The 27,967-nt window shown below is 43.3% G+C and overlaps 1 protein-coding gene across 1 annotated transcript in view; it reads left to right on the top strand.

Annotated features, from left to right (window-relative positions):
- The window catches only part of LOC140482418 (contactin-associated protein-like 5), a 1,108,772-nt gene that overhangs the window by 907,055 nt on the left and 173,750 nt on the right, over positions 1-27,967 (top strand). Inside the window, exon 19 of the mRNA XM_072579902.1 lies at positions 230-454. Within this exon, the coding sequence (XP_072436003.1) occupies positions 230-454 (225 nt within the window). The remainder of the gene's footprint in view (positions 1-229; positions 455-27,967) is intronic.

The following is a 27,967-nucleotide window of genomic DNA, read 5'->3' as shown; positions in this document are numbered from 1 at the left end:
CAGTACATTAAGTAAGTTTAAGGAGGAGGCAGACGGATCTTTAATTAGTAATGGGTTAAAGGGTTATTGGGAGTGGGCAAAAAAGTGGAGTAGAGGCCGAGGTAAGATCAGCCATGATCGTGAAAAATGGTGGAGTAGGCTCGAGGGGCTGAATTGCCTACTCCTGCTGCTAGATCTTATGTTCTTCCATAAAACTTCTGCTGACAATCCCTCCTTTTTCCTATTTCAGAGATTTCTGCAATCTTGGAAGCTGGGACATCGTTGGTTTACGATTTCCACGAATCTTATGGCATTGGCAAAAATGTCAGCAGCCACTTATCTGCGATCTACTCGGACATGACGCTTTCGAGGGAGAACATAGAGTTCAGCTTTCGAACCACCCACACTCCAAGTATGCTGCTTTATGCAGACTCCTATTATGAGGAATATATAGCAGTGGTTTTGTGCAGTAATGGTGAGTAAAGAAACGTTTTGTCTGATTAAAAGTATTATGTCCATCAATTGCTGACAAAATATATTCAAAATTTTATTTAAAATAAACTTTCTTTCATTAACTTGCTATCCTAATAGCTGTGAGTGCACTCCTGCGAAAGGAATCAGTTATTGACTTGGAGGTACCTTTGGGATACCCCGAGGATGTGAAAGTTCTGCATCGGTGCATGTTCTTGATGATTAACAGGTCGGTCATATTGCAGGAAATAAGGACTGGGGCAAGAACAAAGACGAATGAGAATAGAGGAAATGGTAATCATCTACAAGTTTACGAGTTACTTGGAGAATTTGTTGCTCATGTATGTGAGGAGTGACAATTATTAAGTGAGGTCTGATAATTTCCTAGCGTGAACTGGTTTATTTTCCCTTGGAAATGCATATTTAGTATCAGATATTGTTTCAGATTTAGGATGTTGCAGTTCTGTGGGGATACATGGTCATGCAGGGAAACAAACAATACAGGTCACAAATGATCATCCACAGGAAATGTCACAGTGTTGAGAGAGGGCAGAGATTCCAAGTGGTTTGTAAAAATAGCAAATATGACATAAGCAAAAATGCTTTCACATAACACATGGTTTAAGTCGTAAAGTCACTGCTTGGAAATATATTATTATTTCTTCTTGGAATGTGGGTGTCACTAGCTGGGTCAGTATCTATTGCCCTACTTGAACTGGGTGGCTTGCTGTGGCCAGTTCAGAGGACATTTTAGAGTCAGCCACATTGTTGTGAGTCTGGAACTACATACAGTCCAGACCAGGTAAGGACTTCAGTTGCTAAAGGGAATCAGTGAAAGAGATTGGTCGACAGTGCTCACTTGGTCACAATTTGGCTATCTTGCAATTCCAGACTTTTGTTGAATTCAAATTTTACCATCTCCCATGGTGCAATTCAAACACATGTCCCTAGAACATTAGCTTGGAATTATGGGTTACTATCACAATAGCATTACCACCACACCCCCACTTCTCAGGTATCTGGCAACAGGCCCAGTTGACACTTTTAAGTGAGCATTCAATGATTTATTTAACCAACAATTTGCAAGGATACTAGGAAAAGGCAGGAGAATGGCACTAAAGCATAAGGTAAATAGACAAGGTCGTTTCCCTGGGGCAGGGGTGTCTAGAACTAGAGGGCATCGGTTTAGGATGCGAGGGGAAAGATTAAAAAGGGACCTCAGGGGTAACATTTTCACACAGAAGCTGGTGCATGTATGAAATGAGCTGCCAGAGGAAATGATGGAGGCTGGGGCAATTACAATGTTTAAAAGGCATCTGGGTGGGTATATGAATAGGAAGGGTTCAAAGGGATATGGGCCGGGTGCTGGCAAATGGGACAAGCTTAGGTTAGGATATCTGGTCGGCTGTGACTCTGTGACCGTATCTGTGGAGCTGTCAGATGTGCAGAGTTTCTCCAGTAATTTCTATATTTTGTTTGTTTCAGATCTCTAGTATCTGCAGTCTTTGTTTTATTTGATGCTCTTTTGGAGAGTAGATGCAAAGTCCTCACTTTCTCCTATTGTACTATGAAGATTCTGTGATTCTGTGCCAAAGTAGATTATTCTTCTCAGAACCTTCCAATGTAAGGCAGCCAACACCCATCCATCACTGTAGAAAACATTCCACTGACACATTGTGGCTGTAGTGTGTGCTATCTAAAAGATGCACTGTAATAACTCACCAACATAGTTTGACAACAGCTGCCAAATATACTGTCTCTCCCACTCAGAATGACAATGGCAGCAGTTTCACAGGCAAACTATCACCTGCAAATTTTCCTCCAAACCACATATAATCCCACACTTGTAATCATGTCACTGAGTCAAAGTCTTGGAGTGCGCCATTTAACTGCACTGTGGGTGTTACCACATGCCAAGATGTCTTCTCAAGGGCAATTATGAATCGTCAATGCAAGTTGACTTTCCCAGCCATACCTACAGCCAACATCCCCTCTGATTATTTTTAGCAGTGTGCAGACTGCTGAAGTTTGTATGCCGCAGTGGCTTCCACAAGTGGGATCCAATGTATCCGCACAGCGATTTGGACCAAGAAAGGATAGGGAGAAAGTGAGCACTGCAGATGCTGGAGATCAGAGTTGAAGAGTGTGGTGCTGGAAAAGCACAGCCTGTCAGGCAGCATCTGAGGAGCAGGAGAATCGACGTTTTGAGCGTAAGCTCATTCCTGATGAAGGGCTTTTGCTCGAAACGTCGATTCTCCTGCTCCTCAGACGCTGCCTGACCTGCTGTGCTTTTCCAGCAGCACACTCTTCGACCAAGAAAGGATAGGTCAGGTCACTTTCTTGATGGTATGAAGTTAAATACAGTGAATATCCAAAGAGACAATTCCGCAGCACAGATCCTTCAAAACCAGAAACAATTTGCTCTGAGCACAATTTAATCACGGGGGCTCATAGAACGTTGGCCTTCATATCCAGAGGACTGGAGTACAAGGACACAAAGGTTATGCTGCAGCTATGCAAAACTGTGGCTAGACCTCTCTTGGAATAATGTATGCAGATCTAGACAACACACCTTAGGAAGGATACATTGGTCTTGGAAAGAGTACAACATGGGTTTACAAGAATACTTTGACTCCAGGGGTTAAGTTATGAGGAGGGATAATACAAATTAAACCTACTTTCTCTGGAATTTAGAAGTTTATGGGGTGATGCGATCAAAATCTTGAAGATAATACCAGGAAAAGACAGAGTAGATAAAGATAAGCTACTTTCACTGGTTGAGGATTCTAAATCTAGGGACATAGTCTGAGAATTAGGGCCAGACCATTCAGGAGAGATGATAGGAAGTGCTTCGACACACACACGCAGGGTGGGAGATGTTTGGAATTCTCTTCTACAAATGGCAGTAGATGCTGGATCATATGTTAGTTTTAAATCTGAGACGATAAATTTTTGTTAAGCACAAGTATTAAAGGATATGGGCGCCAAAGTCATGTACATGGAATTAGGTCACAGATCTGCCATGATCTCATTGAATGGTGAACACAGGCTAGAAGGACTGAATGGCCTACTCCTGTTTTTCTGTTCCTATGATTGGCATGTACAGAGAGTTGGAGCTGCTTAAAAGGAATGTTGCCAATGGACCACAGAGAATTTTTTAAAAAGATATTTAAGAGTCAAAAAGCTGAATTCCAAATCAGAAAGATGACAAGATGCTAAATTGCCCATAGTGTTCAGGGATGTGTAGATTAGGTGCATTAGGCAGGGGTAAGTATAAGGTGAGGGAAATAGGTCTGGGTGGGTTACTCTTCAGAGTGGACTTGTTGGGCCAAAGGACCTGTTTCCACACTGTAGGGATTCTATTCTATAATGCAGAAGGGTAAAACAATTGGAAAATGCTGCTGTGAGTAAAAGTCAGGAATCTAATAAAATTCAATCACGTAAAAATCATGAGGGGCATAGATAGGATAAATGGACAAGATCTTTTCCCTGGGGTGGGGGATTCCAGAACTAGAAGGCATAGGTTTCAGGTGAGAGGGGAAAGATGTAAGAGATCTAAGAGGTGGCATTTTCATGCAGAGGGTGGTACGTGTATGGAATGAGCTGCCAGAGGAAGTAGTGGAGGCTGGTATGATTACAGCATTTAAAAGGCATTTGAATAGGTTTCTGAATAGGAAAGGTTTGGAGGAATATGGACCGGGTGCTGGCAGTTGGAACTGGATTGGGTTGGGATATCTGGTCGGCATGGACAAGTTAGACCGAAGTGCTGTACATCTCTATGACTCTATGACTCTAAGAGGAGCGAGACAGAAAGTAAAACCAAAGGATCAAGAAATTAATAAATAGAAGCAAAGCTACAAGTTTCTACAGGTAACACTGCCTATAAAAGACAGTGATGGATGGGCTTTGACTTTGTGGGGAAATTAAATCTGAAGTCTTTCAAGAAAGTTATAGCAATCAGAAGAGATTCCTGACATAGAGTCATAGAGTCATGGAGATGGACAGCACAGAAACAGACCCTTCGGTCCAACCCATCCATGCCGACCAGATATCCCAACCCAATCTTGTCCCACCTGCCAACACCTGGTCCATATCCCTCCAAACCCTTCCTATTCATTTACCCATCCAATTGCCTCTTAAATGTTGCAATTGTATCAGCCTCCACAACTTCCTCTGACAGCTCATTCCATACACGTACCACCCTCTGCGAGAAAAGGTTGCCCCGTAGGTCTCTTTTATATCTTACCCCTCTCACCCTAAACCTATGCCCTCTAGTTCTGGACTCCCAAACCACAGGGAAAACACTTTGCCTATTTACCCAATCCATGCCCCTCATAATTTTGTAAAACTCTATGAGGTCATCCCTCACCCCTCAGGTCAGGCAGCATCCATGGAGAGAGAGCAAGCTAATATTTCGAGTCTAGATGATTCTTCATTAGCTCTGATAAAGAGTCATCTAGACTCTGTGATCTCCAGCACTTTTTGTTTTCAGTACAGATTCCAGCATCAGCAATAATTTGCTCCTTGTCTTTGAATACTAGTGCCCGCTGAGAGATTAGGATCACTGGTTGACCCTGTTGTAAGAGGAACTTCCAACCGAGATGCTAATGCAGGAATGGAGAAACTGAACTTCCATGATCTCACATTTTGGAAGAAAGCATAAAGGCAAACACTGAGACTTCTGGAGAAATTCAGCAAGTCTGGCAGCATCTGTGGAGAAAGGAAGTTAAAGTTTTCAGTTACACTTCTTCTGTTCTGAAGAAAACTGATACTGGACTCAAAACATTAACTGTGTTTCTCTCCACACATACTGCCAGAACTATTACGTTTCTCCAGCATTCTTTGTGCCTGTTTCAGATTTCCAGCATCTGCAGTATTTTTTGAATCGATGAATGTTTTGGTATTTATTAACATTCTGAACTGACCAGTGTTGGTGATTATTTTACTGGCTTATTTACAGTGCCCAAGTTCACACCTTGTGTGTCTTCATTTAAGGAATTTTATTAGAGATAAAGAAAAACAAAAATCATAATGACTAGGTAGAAATGGGTACTGCAGATACTGGAGATTAAAGTCAAGATTAGAGTGGTGCTGGAAAAACACCGCAGGACTTCTGCTCGTAACATCGATTTTCCTGCTCTTCGGATGCTGCCTGACCTGCTGTGTTTTTCCAGCACCACTCTAATCTTGACAAAAATCATAATGAGTCTATGTGGGGACTTTAACTTATTACAATTTATATCAATGGCTTAAATGAGCATGGTGAAAGCTCAGAACCTAGTTTTGAAGATGACACTAAGATAGGAAGGAATGTACACTGTGAAACCTATATAAGGAGGATTCAAGTGGATATCAGTAGGTTGAGTGAGTGAACAAAAGTCAGACAAATGCAGTATATTAAGGGAAAATCTGAAGTTGTTCTCTTTGGAGGAAAAATAAAAAAAGGAAAGCTTAATGTATTGGAAAAATGCAGAGGGATCAAGAAATTCTAGTGTATGGGTCACATCGTTAATAAGCAGCTACAGGAAGTAATTAATCCTTTATTCTGTGAGGACTTGCACCTAAAATAAGGATAGTATGCTTCAGTTCAAAAAAAGACATTGGTGAGACCACATCTCATATACTGTGTGCATTTTTGTTTGGCTTATTTAAGGAAGGTTATAAATACGTTGTAAGTGGTTCATAGCAGCTTTACTAGATTGATACTTGGGATGAAGCAGGTTGACTTATAAGGCAAGGTTGAACAGTTGGCCTTGTTTCCATGGGAATTTAACGGAGTGGGAAGTCACTTGATTGAAGATGCTGAGAAGTCTTGACAATGTGGACATGGAAAGATGCTTCATCTTGTGAGTGAATCAGAGTTAAGAGGGCATTGTTTAAAAATTAGGACAAAAATAAGGAGTTGCTTTCTCTCTCATAGCTATGTAACTTTGTAATTCTCTGCCTTTGAAGTGGGTGAATATTTTAACGTGGATGTAGATTCTGTTAGGCACAGGTTTCTGGGTATACTGATTGGAACAAGGGCCAGGTGGATTTCATTGACTATGCGATCTTTGATTAGGGTTGTTAACCTGGCCCAATCAGGGAGCCCTGGCTGACTGATATAAATAGAAGATTTTCTTTCACTGTGTCTCACACCTGCACACACACAGTATAGGTGTGGTGGGAAAAAATAAGCACTATCTCAGTTAGGCGGCAGTGTGGGGGTAAGGTGAAAAAAAAGTAAAAAGAAAAAGTAAAGAACAGGAGGGTCACAGGTTCTGTTCACTCTGAGAGCTGGCTCTTGAGGGAGCTGGATTAATGGTTCTGGAAGAACACAGCAGTTTAGGCAGCATCCGAGGAGCAGTAAAATTGACCTTTCCGGCAAAAGTCCTTCATCAGGAATACAGGCAGAGAGCCTGAAGGGTGGAGAGATAAGTGAGAGGAGGGTGGGGGTGGGGAGAAAGTAGCATAGAGTACAATAGTTGAGTAGGGGAGGGGATGAAGGTGATAGGTCGGGGGGGAGGGGGGAGTGGATAGGTGGAAAATAAGATAGGCAGGTAGGACAAGTCATGGGGACAGTGCTGAACTGGAAGTTTGGAACTGGGGTGAGGTGGGGGAAGGGGAAATGAGGAAACTGTTGAAGCCCACATTGATGCCCTGGGGTTGAAGTGTTCTGAGGTGGCGAGCTTGTTTCAGGACATGGTTGAAGAGCTTCAGGGCAAAGGAAATGACCTGGGAGTTACATGGGAGAGGGACTCCCTGAGATTCTTGTAGAGAGAGGAGGAAAACTTCTTGAGGGAGCTGGACCAGTGGATGAAAAAAAAATAAATAGAAGATTTTCTTTCACTGTGTCTCACACCTGCCCACACACAGCATGGGTGCAGGGGTAAAAACTAAGCACTACTGCTGTTAGGCGGTAGTGTGTGGGTAAAAGAAAAAAAGAAAAAAAGTTTAAGAAAGAAAATAATTTTAAAAAGAAATAGAAGATTCAGAGGGTCTCCTCATTCTAGGGACTAACTCTGTGCTGGCTAATCAGAACCAATGTACTGTGCACATATAAATAAAGGGTGAATTGGTGATGGAATACTGATCTCTGTGCAGTTATTTCACTGGGGGTAGATGGGAATGTGCAATTTAAAAAAAACATAGGTCAGCCACGATCCATGATCTTATTGATTGTTGGAACAGGCTGGAGGAGTTGAATGGCCATTGTCTTCCTCTAATTCATATATTTACATGTTTGTATAATTCATAAACTCAAAACTATGTGGCTAATGTAACCAGCACTAGAGGAATGGTGCTGAGAGAAAGCGTAGTTAAAAATATTAGTATTCCCTCCTCACCTTATGTGCCTCAAGTAACACTCTCACCTCTATCTTTGATGGAAATGGATTGACTCCCACTCCAGAGACCTGAGAATTACATTTAGGTCAATACTTTAACGCAGCACTATGGGAGTGCTGCGCTGTCAGATGTGCTCCATCTTTCAAGTGCAACGTTAACTGAAGCTTTATACTCTGGGGAGGGCATAAGAAGATCCTATGGTGTCTGTTTGAAGTCCAAGGGAGTTAACAACAGTGCGCCTCTCGATAATTATCTCTGAATCACCATCATAATAAACAGATCATCTGATTATTGTGGTTGTTTGCTGAGCACACGTTGGCTGCTGCACTTCCTGCCTCACAGCACTGTTCAAGTTACACAGGAGGGACGGGGAAATTCACCCATGAATGTGACAAAATAGCCTAGAAATCAATCTCGGTTGGAGGGAGACGATCAGACAAAATTTCTTTCTGTGCATGGACCAATGAAAGTTGGAAATCCACTGCTCTTCCCATCAGAGCCTGCTTCTTCCCCACATTTGCTGAGGATAGACTCCTTAGTGAAGCAATCAGCAATAAGCACAGGGGGGGATTTAACCTGTGATCAGTGATAAGGTGAACAGTGAATAGAATACAAGAGTGCAGGAATAGTGATGTACTGCTGAGGCTTTATAAGGCTCAGGTCAGACCACATTTGGCATATTATGAGCAGTTTCGGGCCCTCTATCTAAGGAGAGATGTGTTGGGCTTGGAGGGGGTCCAGAGGAGGTTTATAAGAATGATCCCAGGAATGGAAGGGCTGATCATATGAGGAGCAGTTGAGGATTCTGAGTACGCGATGGAGTTTAGAAGGATGGGGAGGGATCTGGTTGAAACATACACAATACTGCGAGGCCTGGATGGAGAGGACATGGAAAATGTGTTTCCAATAAGAGGAGAGACCAGGACCCGAGGGCACAGCCTCAGAGTGAAGGCACAGCCATTTAGAGCTAGAGATGTGGAGTAATTTCTTCAGCCAGACGATGGTGAATCTTTGGAACTCATTGCCGCAGCAAATAAAGGGTGAATTGGTGATGGAATACTGGTCCCTCTGCAGTTATTTCACTGGGGCTAGATGGGAATGTGCAATTCAAAAAAAATAAATAGGTCAACCATGATCCATGATCTTATTGAATGTTGGAACAGGCTGGAGGAGCTGAATGACCATAGGGGAGGCCAAGTCATTGTGTGCATTTGACACAGAGATTGATAGGTTCTTGATTATTAAGCTTGTAGGGAGAAAGCGGGAGATTGGGGTTGTAAAATATATCAGCCATGATTGAATATCAGGCAGACTCAATGTGTCAAACGGCCTAATTCTGCTCCTTGTGGTATTCTGGTATTATGTTGGCAGACTAGCTGGGCAAGGCTGGGGGGAGCACCTTTGCCAAGGCAGGCCAGAAATAAGGCAGGGTAGGGAATTGAGCGTACATCAGGGGAGTAGTTCATTGGTGGCCTGAAGGTGGGATGGCAGCCAAGTGAGACCAGTAGAAGTGAGAGTTTACCAGGCAGGTTGAGAAATGCGTGGCTATACAAGAGGGAGAGGGGAAACAAGAGTGTCTGCAAAAGAGAGGTGGCAATGCGAAGGCCAGGGGATGGGCACAAACTAATAGCTGCAAAGGGGAAAGGGTGGGGTGAGAAGCGAGCAGTTGTAAAAAGAAGGGGAGTGGAGCAGGAGGCGAAGGAGCTGGTGTCTGCAAAAGGTGAGAGTTGAGGAGGTGGAAGGGGGAGAAGACCATGTGCAAATGGGAAATTGTCAGTAGAGGAACTTCAGCCCATAGTCAGTAATAGGGTCCCATAGCTCCATTTTGATTTGCCCTCCTAGGCCAGAAGCAGTGAGCCCACATTCCAGTCTTGCTCATTATGATGTTAGTGCATGCGTACGTAAATCCATCGGGGAAACTATTTGCTTTTCTCCCTCGCTCGTTTTCTCAGTATTCGGAAGTGAAAGTCTCAGAAAAAAATAATGTTTACAGTATAAGAAACACTTGGTGAGGTGCCAATTAATTCCTCATGCATTTTGTAGTGTTTGCTTAGCAGAAACTGGAGGCTGTACCTGCTGAGCAGCTTCTGCCATCAGATATATGTTGGTTCTCTCACCTTTGTGGAATGACTGTAAATATTCTAAGGATGCTAAGTTGACTACCCAAATATTTATAGATTAAAATCACATTCATTCATAATTAATGTGTAGATCTTTTAGCTAAAATGTGTCGTTTATCATAGAATATTATGTGTGTCATCTGTTCTAGCAGTCCCTGGAATTCTACAAAGAACAGCCCTCATAATAAAAATGCCAAGAGTATTCAGTGCCTGGTATCTGCACAATTAATCATTTTTCAGTTGAACAGCTCATTTTTTTTCATGATTGGATGTGATCAGCGGTTCGGTAATGATTTTTTTTTAATTTGTGGAGGAGCTCAGGGGCAGACGATGTGTTCAGCAGCAAAATGACAGGGAATGGGCAGAAACCCAAGGGAGAAGTCACACATTTGCAGAACTAGTTTTGTTTAAACTGAGGGACTTTTGTCATTTTGAACCATTTGAGGATGCCATCTGAAGGAATTTTTAGTGTATTCGTTCATGTGATCTTGACCTCCCTTGTTAGCCCAGCATTAATTGCCCAGCCCTAATTGCCCTGAAAGATGTGATAGTGTTGAACCGCTGCAGTCCATGTGCTGTAGGGAAGGAGTCCCAGGATTTTGACTCAACGACAGTGAATAAACAGTGATATAGTCTCAGGTCAGGATGGTGTGTGAATCAGAGAAGAACTGATAGGTGGTGGTGTTCTCATATTTCTAGTGCTCTTTCCCTGCTAGGTGAGAGAGACTGGGGATTTTGAAAGTGCTGTTCTAGGGGCACGTGAGTTACTTCAGTCCGTTTGAAGTCACAGAGGTTTACATCAGGGAAACTGGCCATTTGACCCAAGTTGTCCATGCTACCCAGTTTGCACAATTAAACTGGTCCCATTTTCCTGCATTTCATCCACATCCCTCCATACTTATCCCACCTATGGACCTGTCCAAGTGTTTCTTAAATTACAAATACTTCTGGCAGCTCATTCCAGATACTCACCAGCCTCTGTGTGAAACATTTTCCGCGCCTCTGAAAACCCATCGTATCTCTTCACTCTCACCTTAAACCTATGTCCTGTAGTTTTGAATTTCCTACCACAGGGAATAGTCAGACCATAAGGCCATAAGGTGTAGGAGTGGAAGTAAGGCCATTCGGCCCATCGAGTCCACTCTGCCACTTAACCTTGGCTGATGGACATTTCAACTTCACTTACCCGCATTCTCCCCGTGAGATCAAGAATTGATCAATTTCTGCCTTGTAGTCATTTAATGCCCCGGCCTCCACTGCGCTCTGTGGCAATGAATTCCACAGGCCCACCACTCTTTTGCTGAAGAAATGTCTCCTCATTTCCATTTTAATTTGACCCCCTCTAATTCTAAGGCTGTGCCCACGAGTCCTAGTCTTCCCGCCTAATGAAAACAACTTCCAGCATCCACCCTTTCTAAGCCATGCATTATCTTGTAAGTTTCTATTAGATCTCCCCTCAACCTTCTAAACTCAAATGAATACAATCCCAGGATCCTCAGCCGTTCATCGTATGTTAGGCCTAACATTCCAGGGTTCATCCGTGTGAATCTCGGCTGAACATGCTCCAGTGCCAGTATGTCCTTCCTGAGGTGTGGGGCCCAAAATTGGACACAGTATTCTAAATGGGGCCTATCTAGAGCTTTATAAAGTCTCAGAAGTACATCGATGCTCTTACATTCCTCCCCTCTTGAGATAAATGACAACATTGCATTCGCTTTCTTAATCACTGACTCAAGCTGCAACTTAACCTGCAGCTTGAGCTGCAACTCAAGCTGCAACTTAACCAGATCCCTTTGTACTTCAACTTTATGAATTTTCTCACTGTTTAGGAAAATTCTTTATTCTTTATTCTTTATTCCAAAGTGCAAGACCTCGTATTTGCTCACATTGAATTTCATCAACCATTTCCTAATCAGTGTGGACTAGCAGAATCTTGAATTGAGGCACTAATTTTTGAGGTGAACAGGAAAAATATAGACTTGCATTTATATAGCAGCTTTCACAATCTCAGGATGCCTCAAGTGTTGAAGCATGCTCATGAAGCATACTCATTGTGATAATTTAGTAAATGTGTTGTAAGAGATCACAGAATCACAGAATTATTTAGGTGCAGAAGGAGGCCATTCAGCCGATCATGCCTAAACTAGTCCTATTCCCAGTGCCAACTCCTACCTTTGCCTTGTATCCCTGCACACCATTTCTATCCAAATAACCATGCAATCCTCTCTTGAATATTTCAATTGAACTTGCCTCCACCACATTTCCATGCATGATTTCCATACTGTAACTACTCGCTGTGTGAAAAGGTTTTTTCCTCACATCACCCTTGCTGTTTTTTTGCACATCACTTTAAATCGATGTTCTGTAATTCTCTTTTTGTTTTATGATCTGGAACAGCATCTCCATTTCTGTACTATCCAGCTTGCTCATGAATTTGAAAGCCTCTATTAAATCTCCTCTCAGCTTCCTTTACTCCAAGGAGAACAATGACATCAGTCCCATAGTGGCTTAGTGGTCAGAACCGCTACCTCACAGCATCAGATACCTGGGTTTGGTCCTGGCCTTGGGAGACCAACTGTGTTGGGTTTGCATGTTCTTCCCCTGTCTGTGTGGGTTTCCTCCTAGAGTCCCAGTGTAGGTTAAGTGGATTGGCCGTGCTCAAAATTGTGCGGGTTAAGTAGTTAACCATGGCATTCCTGATGAAGGGCTTTTGCCCAAAATATCAATTCTTCTGCTCCTTGGATATTACCTGACCTGCTGTGCTTTTCCAGCACCATACTCTTGACTCTAATCCTCAGCATCTGCAGTCCTCACTTTCGCCATAGCTAAAAACCTAATTTGAAGTTGTAGGGAAATATGGCTGAGATGCTCTTTGGAGGATCAGTGCAGACGTAATGGGCCAAAAGACCTCTCTCTGCACCATAGAATATCTATGATCTTCTCCATAACCTAATTTTCTCATTTCCATCAACCATTTTTGCAGTCTCTCCAATGCTTTCACACCTTTCCTATAATGGGGTGCCCACAGATGGTGGAGCACTGGCCTTATAACCCAGAGCTCCCGTGCAGATGGGATGGTTTCAAATGTGGTGAAACTTCAAACCGAATCTGGAACTGAAATCTCGTTTCAGTAATGATGACTATGAAACTATTTTCCATTGTCTTGAAAATCCATCTGCTTCACTAATTTAGGGAAGAATTTTTACTTGGGCTAGTCTACATGTGACTCCAGATCCACAGAAATGGGGTTAGCTCTTAAATACTATTTGAAATAGCCTCAGGAGTCATTCAGTTCCAAGGCAATTTTGGATTGGGCAACAAATGCTGATCTTTCCAGCGACACCCATATAACATGAAAGAATAAATCTATTGCCCTTTCTGATGAATTGGCAGTAGTTGACTCTTGGGACCTGTGCCCAAACACGTGACTTCTTTCATTGGTTAAACCAAATGGTGGGAAAAAAAATGTCAGACAGTGTGGCAATGCAACTAGGAGAAAGTGAGGACTTCAGATACTGGAGAGTCAAAGTCGAAAGGTGTGATGCTAGAAAAGCACAGCAGGTCAGGCAGCATCCAAGGAAAAGGAGAGTCGACGTTTTGGGCATAAATCCTTCTTCAGGAATGTCAGGGGGATGTCGTGGCAAAGAGAGCTGAGAGATAAATAGGTGGGTGGGGGTGGGGCAGGTAGGTGGGAAGGCAATGGTGGATGCAGGTGGGGGATAATTGTGATAGTTCAGTGGAGATGCCTCTTGAACTGTCCTACCTGTCCAGCTTCCTCCCCACCCATCTGCTCCACCATCCCCTCTGACCTATCACCTTCCTCCCCCACCTTCATCTACCTATCACATTCCCAGCTACCTTCCCCCAGCCTCACCCCATTCCCTTTTACCTCTTATCTCCCCCCCTTGCTCACAAGTTTCATTCCTGAATAAGGGCCAATGCCTGAAGCATCGCTTCTCCTGTTCCTCAGATGCTGCCTGATCAGCTGTGCTTTTCCAGCACCACACTCTCCACTAAGAGAACAGCCAATAGGATGAGATATAAATGGCTTTAGTTTGGAAATAAGAAACATCGACCGTCAAGAACTTCATATACTAAAGTGACTTTTAAAAAGGTCAAATACTGATTCAAAGTGACTGACTTGATAGCCAGACCCCTGATTCGGACAATTTTATGGAAATGTATATCACCAGTCTACATTGAAGTAAGTGTTTCATCCAACAACAATGAAACTATGCAACTATGCAACACCGGGGAATTTGTATCTTGTTCAATTTGCACTTGCATGATAAATTCACAGATTGGGAGATGAAAGATTGCCTACAGAGTCTTCAACTTGGAAAGGCAGACTCAGGAAATATATAAGTAGACCTATATCAAAAGTTACTTTGAGTAGCAAAACAGAAAGGGAAAAATAAATGTGAATTGATAATAACAGGAAGCTAAAAGGCTCTCTCTCCCTATCCCTCCCAACTCAAAGTCAGTGCCCAATGAAAAACGAACTTAGGACAACAACCATTGACTGAGAGCTCAAGAAACTCACACTTTATCACTGCTGCAGTGACGTACTGTACTGAGTTAACAATGAACCAATTGGCCTCAAATATAATATTGAATGTGTTAATGAATTTAAGGACTTTTTTTTAAACAATGTGAGGCTTATTCTTCCCATCTACATTAGATACTTTCTCCTTTCTAATATTACTACCTGTGTTTATGAGTCATGATGTGGAGATAGCGGTGTTGGACTGGGGTGTACTAAGTTAAAAATCACACAACACCAGGTTATAGTCCAACAGGTTTCATTAGAAGCAAAAGTTTACAGTGTGATGTAACTGAAATTATATATTGAAATGTATTTTTCAATGTGTAGTTTCAGTTATATTGCACTGTAAACTTTTGCTATAAATTCTGTGTCTTACAATTGTGTACTCCACAACCACCTGATGAAGAAGCAGCATTCCGAAAGCTAGTGTATTATCAGGATTCATAGATCATAAAATTCCTTTGCCTTACGTTCAAGGAAACATTATAATTTGGCTCTTTCATTTGATCTAATAATAGAACATAGAACATTACAGCACAGGACAGGCCCTTTGACCCTCGATGTTGCGCTGACCTGTGAAACCGAATTTGAAGTCCATCTAACCTATACCATTCCATTCTCATCTATATGCCTATAGATGACCATTTAAATGCCTGTAATGTTGGTGAGTCTACTACTGTTGCAGGCAGTGTGTTACACGTCCCTACTACTCTCTGAGTAAAGACACTAGCTTTGGCATGTGTCCTATACTCATCACCCCTCAACTTGAATCTATGTCCTCTCGTGCTAGCCATCACCATCCGAGGAAAAACGCGCTCACTGTCCACCCCATCTAACTCTCTGATTATCTTATCTGTCTTAATAAAGTCACCTCTCAACCTCCTTCTCTCTACTGAAAGCCGCCTCAAGTCCCTCAGCCTTTTCTCATAAGACCTTCCTTCCGTACTAGACAACATCCTAGTAGACCTCCTCTGCACCTTTTCCATAGCTTCCACATCTTTCCTATAATGCGGTGACCAGAACAGCACGCAACACTCCAAGTGCACCCGCACCAGAGCTTTGTACAGCTGCAGCATGACCTCATGGTTTCGAAACTCAATCCCTCTACTAATAAAAGCTCACACATTGCATGCCTTCTTAATAACCCTATCAATCTGGGTGGCAACTTTGAGGGATCTATGTCCATGGACACCGAGATCTCTCTGCTCATCTACACTACCAAGAATCTTACCATTTGCCCAGCACTCTGCATTCCAGTTACTCTTTCCAAAGTGAATCACCTCACACTTTTCCGCATTAAACTCCATTTGCCACCTCTCAGCCCAGCTCTGCAGCTTATCTATGTCCCTCTGTTAAATACAACATCCTTCGGCACTATCCACAACTCTTTAACCTTAGCGTCATCTGCAAATTTACTAACCCATCCTGCTATGCCCTCATCCAGGTCATTTATAAAAATGACAAACAGCAGTGGACCAAAATAGATCCTTGCGGTACACCACTAGTAACTGAACTCTCGGATGAACATTTCCCATCAACCACCACCCTCTGTCTTCTTTCAGCTAGCCAATTTCTGATCCAAACCGCTAAATCACCCTCATGCCTCCGTATTTTGTGTAGTAGCCTACTGTGGGGAACCTTATCAAATGCCTTACATTATAATTGAACTTTGATAGCTGCTAAGAAAAAGAGTAAAATTATTTGCTGTGACTGACTGAGAGGGAATGTAAAGATGTGCAGCTGATTGTCCTTCCTCATCTGGGTGTTGTGACGGTATTCACCCAGTGACACATCTGGGGAGAGACATCATAATTGAGTCAGAGTGAAGTGAAAAGGGAAGAATATGTTTAAAACCTGAAAGAAAAATAACTTTATATAAAACAGCTTAGAAGAGTGGAGATCTATTTTTGTCTCATTGAGACGTGAGACCACAATCAATTTAATGAATTAAATTTATGTCTTTTGGGAGAAATGTGTCTCTGCCTTAAACAGAAACTCAAGTAACATTGAGCTAAAGATCGCATTATAGTCTGATTGAACTGCAACAGTGTTAGCTTACTATAAACAAGCCATAATGAAATCAATTTACCCACAAACAAAGGAAACATAAAACAAAGACAGGAAAAACACTTTCTCTTTTTTCATCTGTCTGATCTATGTGTCTAGGTTTGGTGTTTAGTTTTCTGCAGCAAACCTGGGTTTATAATATTTGCAGTACAGTAAGCATAAAACAGCAAAGGCCATCATTGTAGTTATAGTTCTTGCAACAACAAAATGTGGTATCAGTGCAAAGGACTCTCCAATATCATGTGTATCAATGAACCCCTCCGCACACCTCTCTTCCCACACACACACACGGATCAACAATATGTTAGCTCAAAATAATAAAAGGATTTACAAAAGCCAATAACTTTTGCAAATGAATGAGTAATGCAGAAGCATGAATTCAATATTAATGCTGCTAAAGGCAAATATCATATGGAATGCATTCTGAAAAACGATGTTGTAAATAAGTCATTCACAAGACTTTAAAAAGGATTAGATAAATATTTCAGGACAAGTGTTGTTAAGATGTTTGGTGAAAGAGCAAAGAAGTGTGATTCTGGTCCATTTTTGTGCTGATGGAACTAATTATTGGCGCTGGTGCTACGGTGTTTAACTTCACTTGTCAGTGAGGCAGCACTTTTCTGCGGATCATTGTTCATGAGATTAAAGGCATAATTTTGAATGTCAATCCACGACGGTACTAAAAGCTATCTTCTTGGATGCTTATGCCATGTAGTTGCAGAAGATCTTTTTCAGACTCATAATTGGGAAGCGTCAACCAAGCGCAATGGGAAAAGATGCAATGGGTATTATTGAATAGCTCTCTCCATGCCATTTTTTTCCATTCTTTCTTAGCACCTTGGAGAAACCCATCTGGTTCACTGATGTCTATTCCTGCATTCCTGCATGTGATACCACTGCCATGTGGTTGACTTTTAATTGCCGTCTGGATGGGCATTAAATGCTAGCCTAGCCAGCAATGCCCTCATCCCATGAGTGAATTCAAAAATAGTCACCCCAATGAGTAATTCATGTGGAGCAGTCTTGACAACACAGCTAACTTGCAATATATTTTACGAGTTTATTTTATTTCACGTGTCAGCAGCTGAAAGATTGTTGTATCATGTTCAACAAACACAGTTGAATGCTCCGATTGGGAGCAAAGAATGTGCATTTCTTGCATGCGTATTTGTACTGGTGGTTGATCACAACTGCATGATAAAATGCATCCATGTGACTCAAGCTTAATGCCATGCAACAGACTCCTCCAGTAATTATTACATGCCAGTACACAACTCAGATATTATGCATTCTTTAACCAGGTGTCAGTTGGTGAATCATCTCCACTTGATATCAGTTTTCTAAATTGTTTTCTCTGTAGTTCAAATAATAGGTTAATTCTTTGTCAGCGTGAATTACTTGTGATAGAGATAAAGTTAAGCAAGTGGAGTTCAATCTGGATGAATGCAAGGTATTGCATTTTGTTACAACAAACAGGGGTTGGACTCGTGCAATTAGTGGTAAGGCTTATAATGGTAGTCTTATAGAACAAAGGGAGCTAGGGGCTCAGCTACATAAGTCTTTGAAGTTAGCATCACATATTGACAGGGTGGTTAAAAAAGTATTCAAAATATTTACCTTCATTGCTCAATCCTTTGAGCATAGGAGTTGGGACATGAAGTTGAAGTTATACAGGACATTAGTGAGGCCTCTTCTGGAATACTGTATCCAGTTCTGGTTGCCCAGTTGTAGGAAGGCTATTATTAAGCTGGAGATGATTCAGAAGAGATTTACAGGGATGTTGCCTGGTATTGGAGGTTTGAGTGGGATTGGCAGGGACTTCATTCACAGGAGCATAGGAAGTTGAGAGGTGACCCTGTAGAGGTTTATAAAATCATGAGGAGTATAGATAGAGTTAATGGTAGGTGTCTTTTCCAAGGGTGGGGCATTTCAAGACTAGGGGGTATATATTAACATGAAAGAAGAGATATTTTAAAAAGACATGGGGGCAACAATTTACATGGAGAGTGGTTTATTATGGAAAGAACTTCCTGAGGAAGTGGTAGTTGCAAGCATGGATTCATTTAAAAGACATTTGGTTAGGTTCATGAATAGGACAGGTTTGGAGGTCCAAAGTTTGGGAGAAGATTTGTAGCTCAGGTGCTCCTTGTTGTGGTTCTGTTCGCCGAGCTGGGAATTTGTCTTGCAAACGTTTCGTCCCCTGTCTAGGTGACATCCTCAGTGCTTGGGAGCCTCCTGTGAAGCGCTTCTGTGCTGTTTCCTCCGGCATTTATAGTGGCCTGTCTCTGCGCTTCCGGTTGTCAGTTCCAGCTGTCCGCTGTGGTGGCCGGTACAGCGGACAGCTGGAACTGACAACCGGAAGCGGCAGAGACAGGCCACTATAAATGCCGGAGGAAACAGCACAGAAGCGCTTCACAGGAGGCTCCCAAGCACTGAGGATGTCACCTAGACAGGGGACGAAACGTTTGCAAGACAAATTCCCAGCTCGGCGAACACAACCACAACAACAGGTTTGGAGGGATATGAGTCATGAGTAGGCAGGTGGGACTATTTGACTCTGGGATTATGTTTGGCATGGACTGGTTGGACCGAAGGGTCTGATTCTGTGCTATGTGACTTTTTGACTCTGTGAATGCCATCCCAATTTAATTGTAAATTGTGAGGTTCATAAAATTATTTGAGGTAAAGTGATTGACAAAGTAGATGTGAAACGGATGTTGCTTTATGTAGGGCAATCTAGAATGAGAGGTCATCGTTTTAGGATAAGAGGTAACAGATTTAAAACAGAGATGATGAGAAGCTCCCTCTTTCAAAGTCTGTGGAATTCATCACCTCAGAGTTCAGTGGATGTTGGGTCATTGAGTAAAATTAAAGGGAAGATAGATTGTCAATTAGAAATGGGAAGAAGGAGAGTGGGCAGGAAAGTGGAGTTGAAGCTGAGCTGAAAGCAGCAGTGATCTTGTCAAATGGAGGAGCAGGCTGGAGGGGCTGAAATATCTACTCATGCTCTTAGTTCCTCCATTCTGGATCTCTGGGAAATTTTATAAAGCTGCAGTGGATCTTGTCTGACAGTTGCTGAGCCAGACAATGACCCACATTGCCTCCTTCAAGAAACCCTACTGCCTTTAAGTTCCTCAGGCACTTATATGGTCACTTGGTAACCACTTATATGGTTGGGTGAACAAAGGATCAAGGACCCCCTGCCCCTGGTGGTGGAAATCCTTTCCTTCCAGAAGTAGTGGTCAGTCAGATACAAGCAGCTCTTTTCCTCAGCCAATGTTGACTAACGTTGGAATGATAACCTGTTGAGGCCCAGAATTAAGGAAGAACCCAAGCCAAAGTTTAAGCAACGCAGGAGTGACCTCGTCGTCTGGGGGAATGAGAGGAGGTGGGGGCAGCAGCCAGGGTAGGATGGTGTCTTTTGGCTGGGTCCCGTGATGGGGCAGCAAGAGCCCCTTTTGTAGAGAAGTTCAGGGAGGAAATTCCAGAGGTCACTGCCAAGTCACAGTGGTGGTGCAGTTAAAATCGATTAAATACACGAGATCAAAGATGAAGGAGAAGTGCAGAGAACCAGGTGGGTTGTCGGTTGGCGATGTCATGGAAGGGTTTGTAAACAAGGATGAGAATTTAAAATTGCGGCCTTGCCTCTCTGGGAGGCAATGTGAACCAAAGGGAATAAAGGGGTGTTGACCTCTGTGTTGATAGTCTGATGTTAAAAGCAGATTATTAAATCTGTATGGGTTCTTTTTTTCACTTGTTGAAGAACATTTACTTGATCTTTTCAGTTAACAGTTCTCCATAGACAGAATCCGAGTCCTGAATATTTTATCAAAGTTTGAAGAAACAAGTCACATGGGGCAGACCTAAGGATAAGTACTTAATATTCTCAGTCTTTAGCACTTGGAGTTCTGTTTCTATTGAAAATTTTATTTTGGAAGTCTCTCTCATCCCTTCTAGTTATCCCTGCTTAACACCAGCATCTCTATTCATTGACCTTCTTCAAAATCTAACATGTGTCTCTTAGTTATCAACTGTAGCTCAGTGGTGGCAGATCAATGCAGAAGGTTGCGAGTGTAAGCTACACTCATAGTGTCAAAGAGTCATGCAGCAGGTCCATCTCCAGGGGCTTGAGACATTAACCCAGGCTGTGACACTCCTAGCGCATCACGGATGGAGTGCAGCACAGTCAAATGTGACTTATTTTGAGTCAGACAAGAAATTGAAGCTCTATTTTGTCCTCATGAGGCGCTTGCAAAAGAAAGTATTTGAAGAAGAACAGGGGAGCTCCCTCCGAATGAAGAGCAGAAAATACTGCAAACACTCAGCAAGCCTGGCTGCATCTGTGGAGAGAGCAATGCAGAGTTACCATGAGACGATCACTTAGCTTTTTAGATGACCACTCAGGTGTTTCCCCATAGATGTTACCAGTGATATGGTTTTTGCCTCCAATGGAATATTCCATCTGGCATGCCATTTATTTTTATTCAATTGTGGGATGTCGGAGTCATTGAGGGGAGTATTTCATTCAGCATCCTGTGGAGATTTGAGGTACATGGGATGAGGGGATGTGGCAGGTAGACTCAATGGTTATTTGCAAAAGAGAATTGGATATGTACTTGAATGGGGAAAAGTTCAGGGCTACGGGAAGTGGGTATTTAGGGATGGGCCCAGCCAGTGATAGGAACATCTTCTGACTGAATTTCTAAAAAATAAAATGAATAGTGCTCTCAAAAAGCTGACTCAGACATAATGATTAAAATGATCTTTATCTTGTGCGATGACACAAAAAGGAATGGGAGTAGGCTGCCCACGTGAACCTGTTCCACTATTCAGGAGTTTTTTTAAAAAAGTCACTCGTGAGACGACATTGCTGGCTGGGCTGGCATGAAATTAATGTTCACCGGCACCTTTTCAGGGGCAACTAGGGATGGGCAATGAGTGCTGGGCCAGGATTTAATACTTGTCCCTAGTTGCCCCTGAGAAGGTGGTGGTGAGCTGCCTTCTTGAAGCCCCCATACTCTAGGTAACCCACAATGTTCTCAGAGAGGGAAGTCCAGGATTTTGAAGCAGTGACACTGAAGGAACAGCAATCTGTTTCCAGGTTATGATGGTGAGTGGCTTATAGGGAAGTGTATAATTGGTGGTGTTCCATGTATCTATTGATGTTGTCCTTCTAGATGAAAGTGATCATGGGTTTGGAAGGTGCTGCCTCAGGATCTTTGGTGAATTTCTGCAGTGCAACTTGTAGATGGTGCACACTGTTGCTGCTGAGTGTTGGTAGTGGAGGGAGTGGATACTTATGCATGGGAGGCCAAACAAGTGCACCTCTTTGTTTTGGATAGTCTCTAGCTTTTTAAGTGTTGCTGGAGCTCACTTCATCCAGGCAAGTGGAGAGTATTCCATCACTCTCCTGACTTGTGCCTTGCAGATGGTGAGTAGGCTCTGGGGAGTCAGGAGGTGGGTTACTCACAGTAGTATTCCTGGCCTCTGACCTGTATTTGTCGCTACTGTATTTATGTGTGAGTCCAGTTCAATGATAACCCCAACAATGTTGACAGTGGGGATCATCATTGTTGAACATCTCTACTTCTAGCCTTCTGTTGGAGGGAAGATCATTGATGAAGCAGCTGAAAATGGTTGGGGCGAAGACACTATCCTGAGGAGCTCCTACACAGATGTCATGGAACTGAGATGATAGACCTCCAATACCCACAACCATCTTTCTGTGTGCTAGGTGTGACTGATTCCCCTGTTACCCACTGATTCCAGTTTAGCTTAGCTCCTTGATGCCACACTTGGTTGAGTGCAGCCTCACAAGCTGTCACTCTAACCTCACCTCTGGAATTCAGCTCTTTTGTCCATGTTTGAACCAAGGCTTTAGTGAGGTCAGGAGTGGTTTGGTGGAACCTGAACTGGGTATCACTGAGCAGTCATTGCTGAACAAGTGCTGTTTTGCAAGTGTATCTTCCATTATCTTAGTGTTGATCAACAGTAGACTGATGGACAGTAATGACCGGGTTGGATTCGCACAGCTTTTTGTGCACAGGATATAGCTGGATAATTTTCCACATTGTTGAGTAGATGCCAATATTGGAAATGCACTGGAAGAGCTTGGCTAGGGGAGCGGCAGGTTCTGGACCACACATCTGCAGCGATTGCTGTCAGGACCCAGAGTCTTTGCAGTATCCAGCCATTTCTTGATATCACGTGGAATGAATCGAATTGGCTAAAGACTGGCATTTGTAATGCTGAGGATCACTGGAGTAGGCTGAGATGAATCATCCACTGGGCACTTCTGGTTGAAGATTGCCACAAATGCTTTAATCTTACCTTTTGCACTGATGTGCTGGGCTCTTCCATTATTGAAGATATATTTATGGAGCCTCCTCTTGCAGCTATGTTATTTTGTTCACAAAGGTGGCATGGTAACTCAGTGGTTAGCATTACTGCTTCACAGTGCCAGGGACCTGGGTTCAATTCTTGCCTTGGGTGACTGTGCGGAGGTTTGCACATTCTCTCCGTGTCTGCGTGGGTTTCCTCCGGGTGATCCAGTTTCCTTCCACAATCCAAAGATGTGCAGATTAGGTGAATTGGCCTTGCTAAATTGCCCATAGTGTTCAGGATGTGTACGTTAGGTGCATTAGTCAGGGGTAAACATTGAGTTTTAGAGTAGGGGAATGGGTCTGGATGGGTTACTGTTTAGAGAGTCAGTGTGGCATTGTTGGGCCAAATGGCCTGTTTCCACATTATAGAGATTCTGTGATCCTGTCAAAGTAGCACTCAATCTTAGTGGTATCCTTCATAACATAAGAAACTGGACATTGATATTGTGTTACCTGATATATTTTCTCATCAAACTGTTCACTGATGTTAATGGAAACCTCTGGAGCACATGGGACTTGAACCCTTGGATCAGCTGTAGGTAAGTACCCTACCACTGTGCCACAAGTATTGATAAACCCAACAGATATTCATGACAGCTGACTGTTGTTTATAAGCATTACATCTATAGGCTGCTAAGTGGCTGGGCTGATATTAAACTATTGTTTTCTTTGTTCATTTGTTCGAAGAATCATATCATACAGTCATACAGCATGGAAACAGACCTTTCAGTTCAACTAGGTTCCCAAACCACACTAGTCCAACTTACCTGCATTTGACCTATATATTATTCATATAATACATATTTAACAGGATTGTGGGCATCATTGGCTTGGCCAGCAGTTATTACCTATCACTGCCCGGAGAGCAGTTAAGAGTCATCCATACTGAAACGAGTCCAGAGGCATACGTTGGCCATATGTTGGTCACATGTAGATTCATAGAGTCGTACAGGTTAGTAACAGACACTATGGTCCAAATTGTTCGTGCTGGGACCGGAGTCAGATGCCCCAATCTGACATCGGCCAATTTGCCTGCACTTTTGCCCATATCACTGCAAACCCTTCCTATTCATATACCTATCCAGATGCCTTTTACATGTTGCAATTGTACCAGCCTCCACCACTTGCTCTGGCAGCTCGTTCCACACACACACCACCCTCTGTGTGAAAAGGTTACTTCTCAGGTCTCTTTTAAATCTTTAGCCTCTGAACTTAAATTTATGTCCTCTAGTTAAATTTATGTCCCCACCGTGGGGAAAAGCTTGGGTATTCACCCTATCCATGGCCCCTCATGATTTTACAAACCTCTGTAAGATCACCCATCAGCCTCCAATGTTCTAAGGAAAATCGCCCCTGCCTATTCATCCTCTCCCTATAGCGCAAACCCTTTAGCCCTGGCAACATCCTTGTAAATATGTTCTGCACCCTCTCAGGTTTAAGAACATACCTCCTATGGAAGGACAAGCAGAATTCCAAAATTGGCTTCATCAATATCCAGTATAGCCACAACATGACATCCCAACTCTAATACTCAATGTACTGACCAATAAAGGCAAGGTGTCAAACGCTTTCTTCACCACCCTGTCTACCTGTGACTCCACTTTCAAGGAACTATACGCCTGCACTAGGATAGCAGGTTTCCTTCTCTTGCAGACATGAACAAACCATGGGTGGCCTGGTGGCACAGTGGTTAGCACTGCTGCCTCACAGTGCCAGAGACCTGGGTTCAATTCTCGCCTCAGGCAACTGTCTGTGTGGAGTTTGCACATTCTCCCCGTGTCTGCGTGGGTTTCCTCCGGGTGCTCTGGTTTCCTCCCACAGTCCAAAAATGTGCAGGTTAGGTGAATTGGCCATGCTAAATTGCCTGTAGTGTTAAGTGAAGGAGTAAATGTAGGGGAATGGATCTGGTTGGGATTGCTGTTCGGAGAGTCAGTGTGGACTTGTTGGGCCGAAGGGCCTGTTTCAGCACTGTAGGTAATCTAATCTAATCAAACCAGATGGGTTTCATGGCAATCGCTACAAGGCGTCTGTTAGGCTAGCTTTTTATGAAATTCAAATTTCACCATCTACCATGGTGGGGTACGAACACACACGTCCCAGAACATTAACCTGGGACTTTGGATTTTTGATATTACCATTGTCCCACTGCCTTCCCTCAGAGTCAGAGTCATAGAGATGTACAGCATGGAAACAGACACTTTAGTCCAACCCATCCATGCCGAACAGATATCCTAACCCAATCTAGTACCTCCTGCCAGCACCTGGCCCATTTCCCTCCAAACCCTTCCTATTCATATACCCATCCAAATGCCTCTTAAATGTTGCAGTTGTACCAGCCTCCACCACTTTCTCTGGCAGCTCATTCCATACACGTACCACACTCTGTGTGAAAAAGTTGCCCGTTAGGTTTCTTTTGTATCTTTCTCTTCTCACCCTAAACCTATGTCCTCTAGTTCTAGACTCCTCCACCTCAGGGAAAAGACTTTGATATTTATCCTATCCATGCCCCTCATGATGTTATAAGCCTCTATAAGGTCACCCCTCAGCCTCCGATGCTCCAGGGAAAACAGAACTAGCCTATTCAACCTCTCTCTACAGCTTAAATCCTTCAACTTGGCAACATCCTTGTAAATCGTTTTGAACCCTTTCAAGCTTCACAACGTCCTTCCGATAGGAAGGAGACCAGAGTTGCACACAATATTCCAAAAGTGGCTTAACCAATGTCCTGTACAGCCATAACATGACTTCCCAACTCCTGTACTCAATGTCCTGAAACAGACTTGCTACCACAGCCACATTTGCTTCCTCGGTGCCTGCCTTCGCAACCACCTGATCCCACATGGACTCCGGACTACATTCAGACCAGCACAGCTTGGATCCGAACAGGACAACCAGTACAGACTACTACAAACGGACTCCACCACCAGGGATATATTTCCCTCCCTACTCCTATCCACTTTCCACAAAGACTGTTCACTCCGCGACTACCTGGTCACATCCATGCCCCCCAACAACCCACCCTCCCCTCCTGGCATCTTCCCTTGCCACCACAGGAATTGCAAAATCTGCGACCCCACCTTCCCCCTCACTTCCATCCAAGGCCCCAAAGGAGCCTTCCACATCCATTAAAGTTTCACCTTTACTTCCACACATGTCATTTATTGTATCCGTTACTCCTGTTGTGATCTCCTTTACACTGGGGAAACTGGATGCCCTCTTGCAGAGCACTTCAGGGAACATCTCTGGGACACCCGCACCAATCAACCCCACCACCCCGTGGCCAAACATTTCAATTCCCCCTCTCACTTTGCCAAGGATATGGAGGTCCTGGGTCTCCTCCACCGCCACTCCCTCACCACCCGACGTCTGAAGGAAGAACACCTTATCTTCCACCTCGGGACACTTCAACCCCAGGGCATCAGTGTGGACTTCAGCAGTTTCCTTATTTCCTCTCCTCCCACCTTACCCCAGCTCAACACCATCCTCATGACCTGTCCCACCTGTCAATCTTCCTTCCTACCTATCCGCTCCACCCTCCTCTCTGACCTATTATCTTTACCCCCACCTCCATCCATCTATTGCATTCCCAGCTACCTTCTCCTCAGTCCCACCCTCTCCCATTTAGCTCTCTACCTCCGAGGCTTTCATCCTCATTCCTGATGAAGGGCTCCTGCCCGACACGTCAATTTTCCTGCTCCTTGGTTGCTGCCTGACCTGCTGTCCTCAATACTCTGACCAATCAAGGAAAGCATACCAAACACCTTCTTCTATCTGCAACTCTACTTTCAAGGAGCTATGAACCTGCACTCCAAGGTATCTTTGTTCAGCAAAATCCCTAGGACTTATCATTAAATGTATACATCTTGCTAATATTTACTTTCCCAAAATGCAGCACCTCGCATTTATCAAAATGAAACTCCATCTGCCACTCCTCAGCCCATTGGTCCATCTGATCAAAGTGTAATCTGAGGTAACCCTCTTCGCTGTCCACTACACCTCCAATTTTGGTGTCATCTGCAAACTTACTAACTGTACCTCTTATGCTCACATCCAAATCATTTATATAATGATGAAAAGTAGTGGACCCAGCACAATCCTTGTAGCACTCCACTGGTCACAGGCCTCCAGTCTGAAAAACCACCTCAACCAATACCCTCTGTCTTCTACCTTTGAGCCAGTTCTGTTTCCAAATGGCTAGTTCTCCCTGTATTCCATGAGATCTAACCTTGCTAACCAGTCTCCCATAAGGAATCTTGTCAAACGCCTTACTGAAATCCATATAGATCACATCTACTGCTCTGCCCTCATCAATCCTCTTTGTTACTTCTTCAAAAAACTCAATCAAGTTTGTGAGACAGGATTTCCCATGCACAAAGCCATGTTGACTATCCCGAATCAGTCCTTGCCTTTCCAAATACATGTACATCCTGTCCCTCAGGATTCCCTCCAACAACTTGCCCACCATTGACGTCAGGCTCACTGGTCTATAGTTCCCTGGCTTCTCCTTACCACCTTTCTTAAATAGTGGCCCCATGTTAGCCAACCTGCAGTCTTCCGACACCTCACCTGTGACTTTCGATGATACAAATATCTCAAGCAAGAGGCCCAGCAATCACTTCCCTCGCTTCCCACAAGTTCTAGGGACCACCTGATCAGGTCCTGAGGATTTATCCACTTTTATGCATTTCAAGACATCCAGCAATTTCTCCTCTGTAATATGGACATTTTTCAAGATGTCACTATCTATTTGCCTACATTCTATATCTTTTGTGTCCTTTTCCACAGTAAACACCAATGCAAAATACTCGTTTCGTATCTCCCCCATCTCCTGTGGCTCCACACAAAGAACTTCACAACTTTATAACAGAGGAGCATGCTTGACATGTTGGACCTTGAGTGATTCCAGCATAGGGAAGTCTGAGACCCTTTCTTCCCTTATCTAATCATTTGTCGAGCCCCTTGCTGTTCATGAGGCCACAATGTGCTCAAATCGGTCAATGTGGTTCTCCAGATCATAACACATAAAAGCAATTTATTGTCTCTGTGGTTTTCTTCGAGGCCTTCAGGCGATGAAA

This window comes from Chiloscyllium punctatum, chromosome 10 (genome assembly GCF_047496795.1).
Source record: "Chiloscyllium punctatum isolate Juve2018m chromosome 10, sChiPun1.3, whole genome shotgun sequence".
In the NCBI taxonomy this organism is placed as follows: Eukaryota; Metazoa; Chordata; class Chondrichthyes; order Orectolobiformes; family Hemiscylliidae; genus Chiloscyllium; species Chiloscyllium punctatum.
This window is presented reverse-complemented; position numbering and strand designations above follow the sequence as displayed.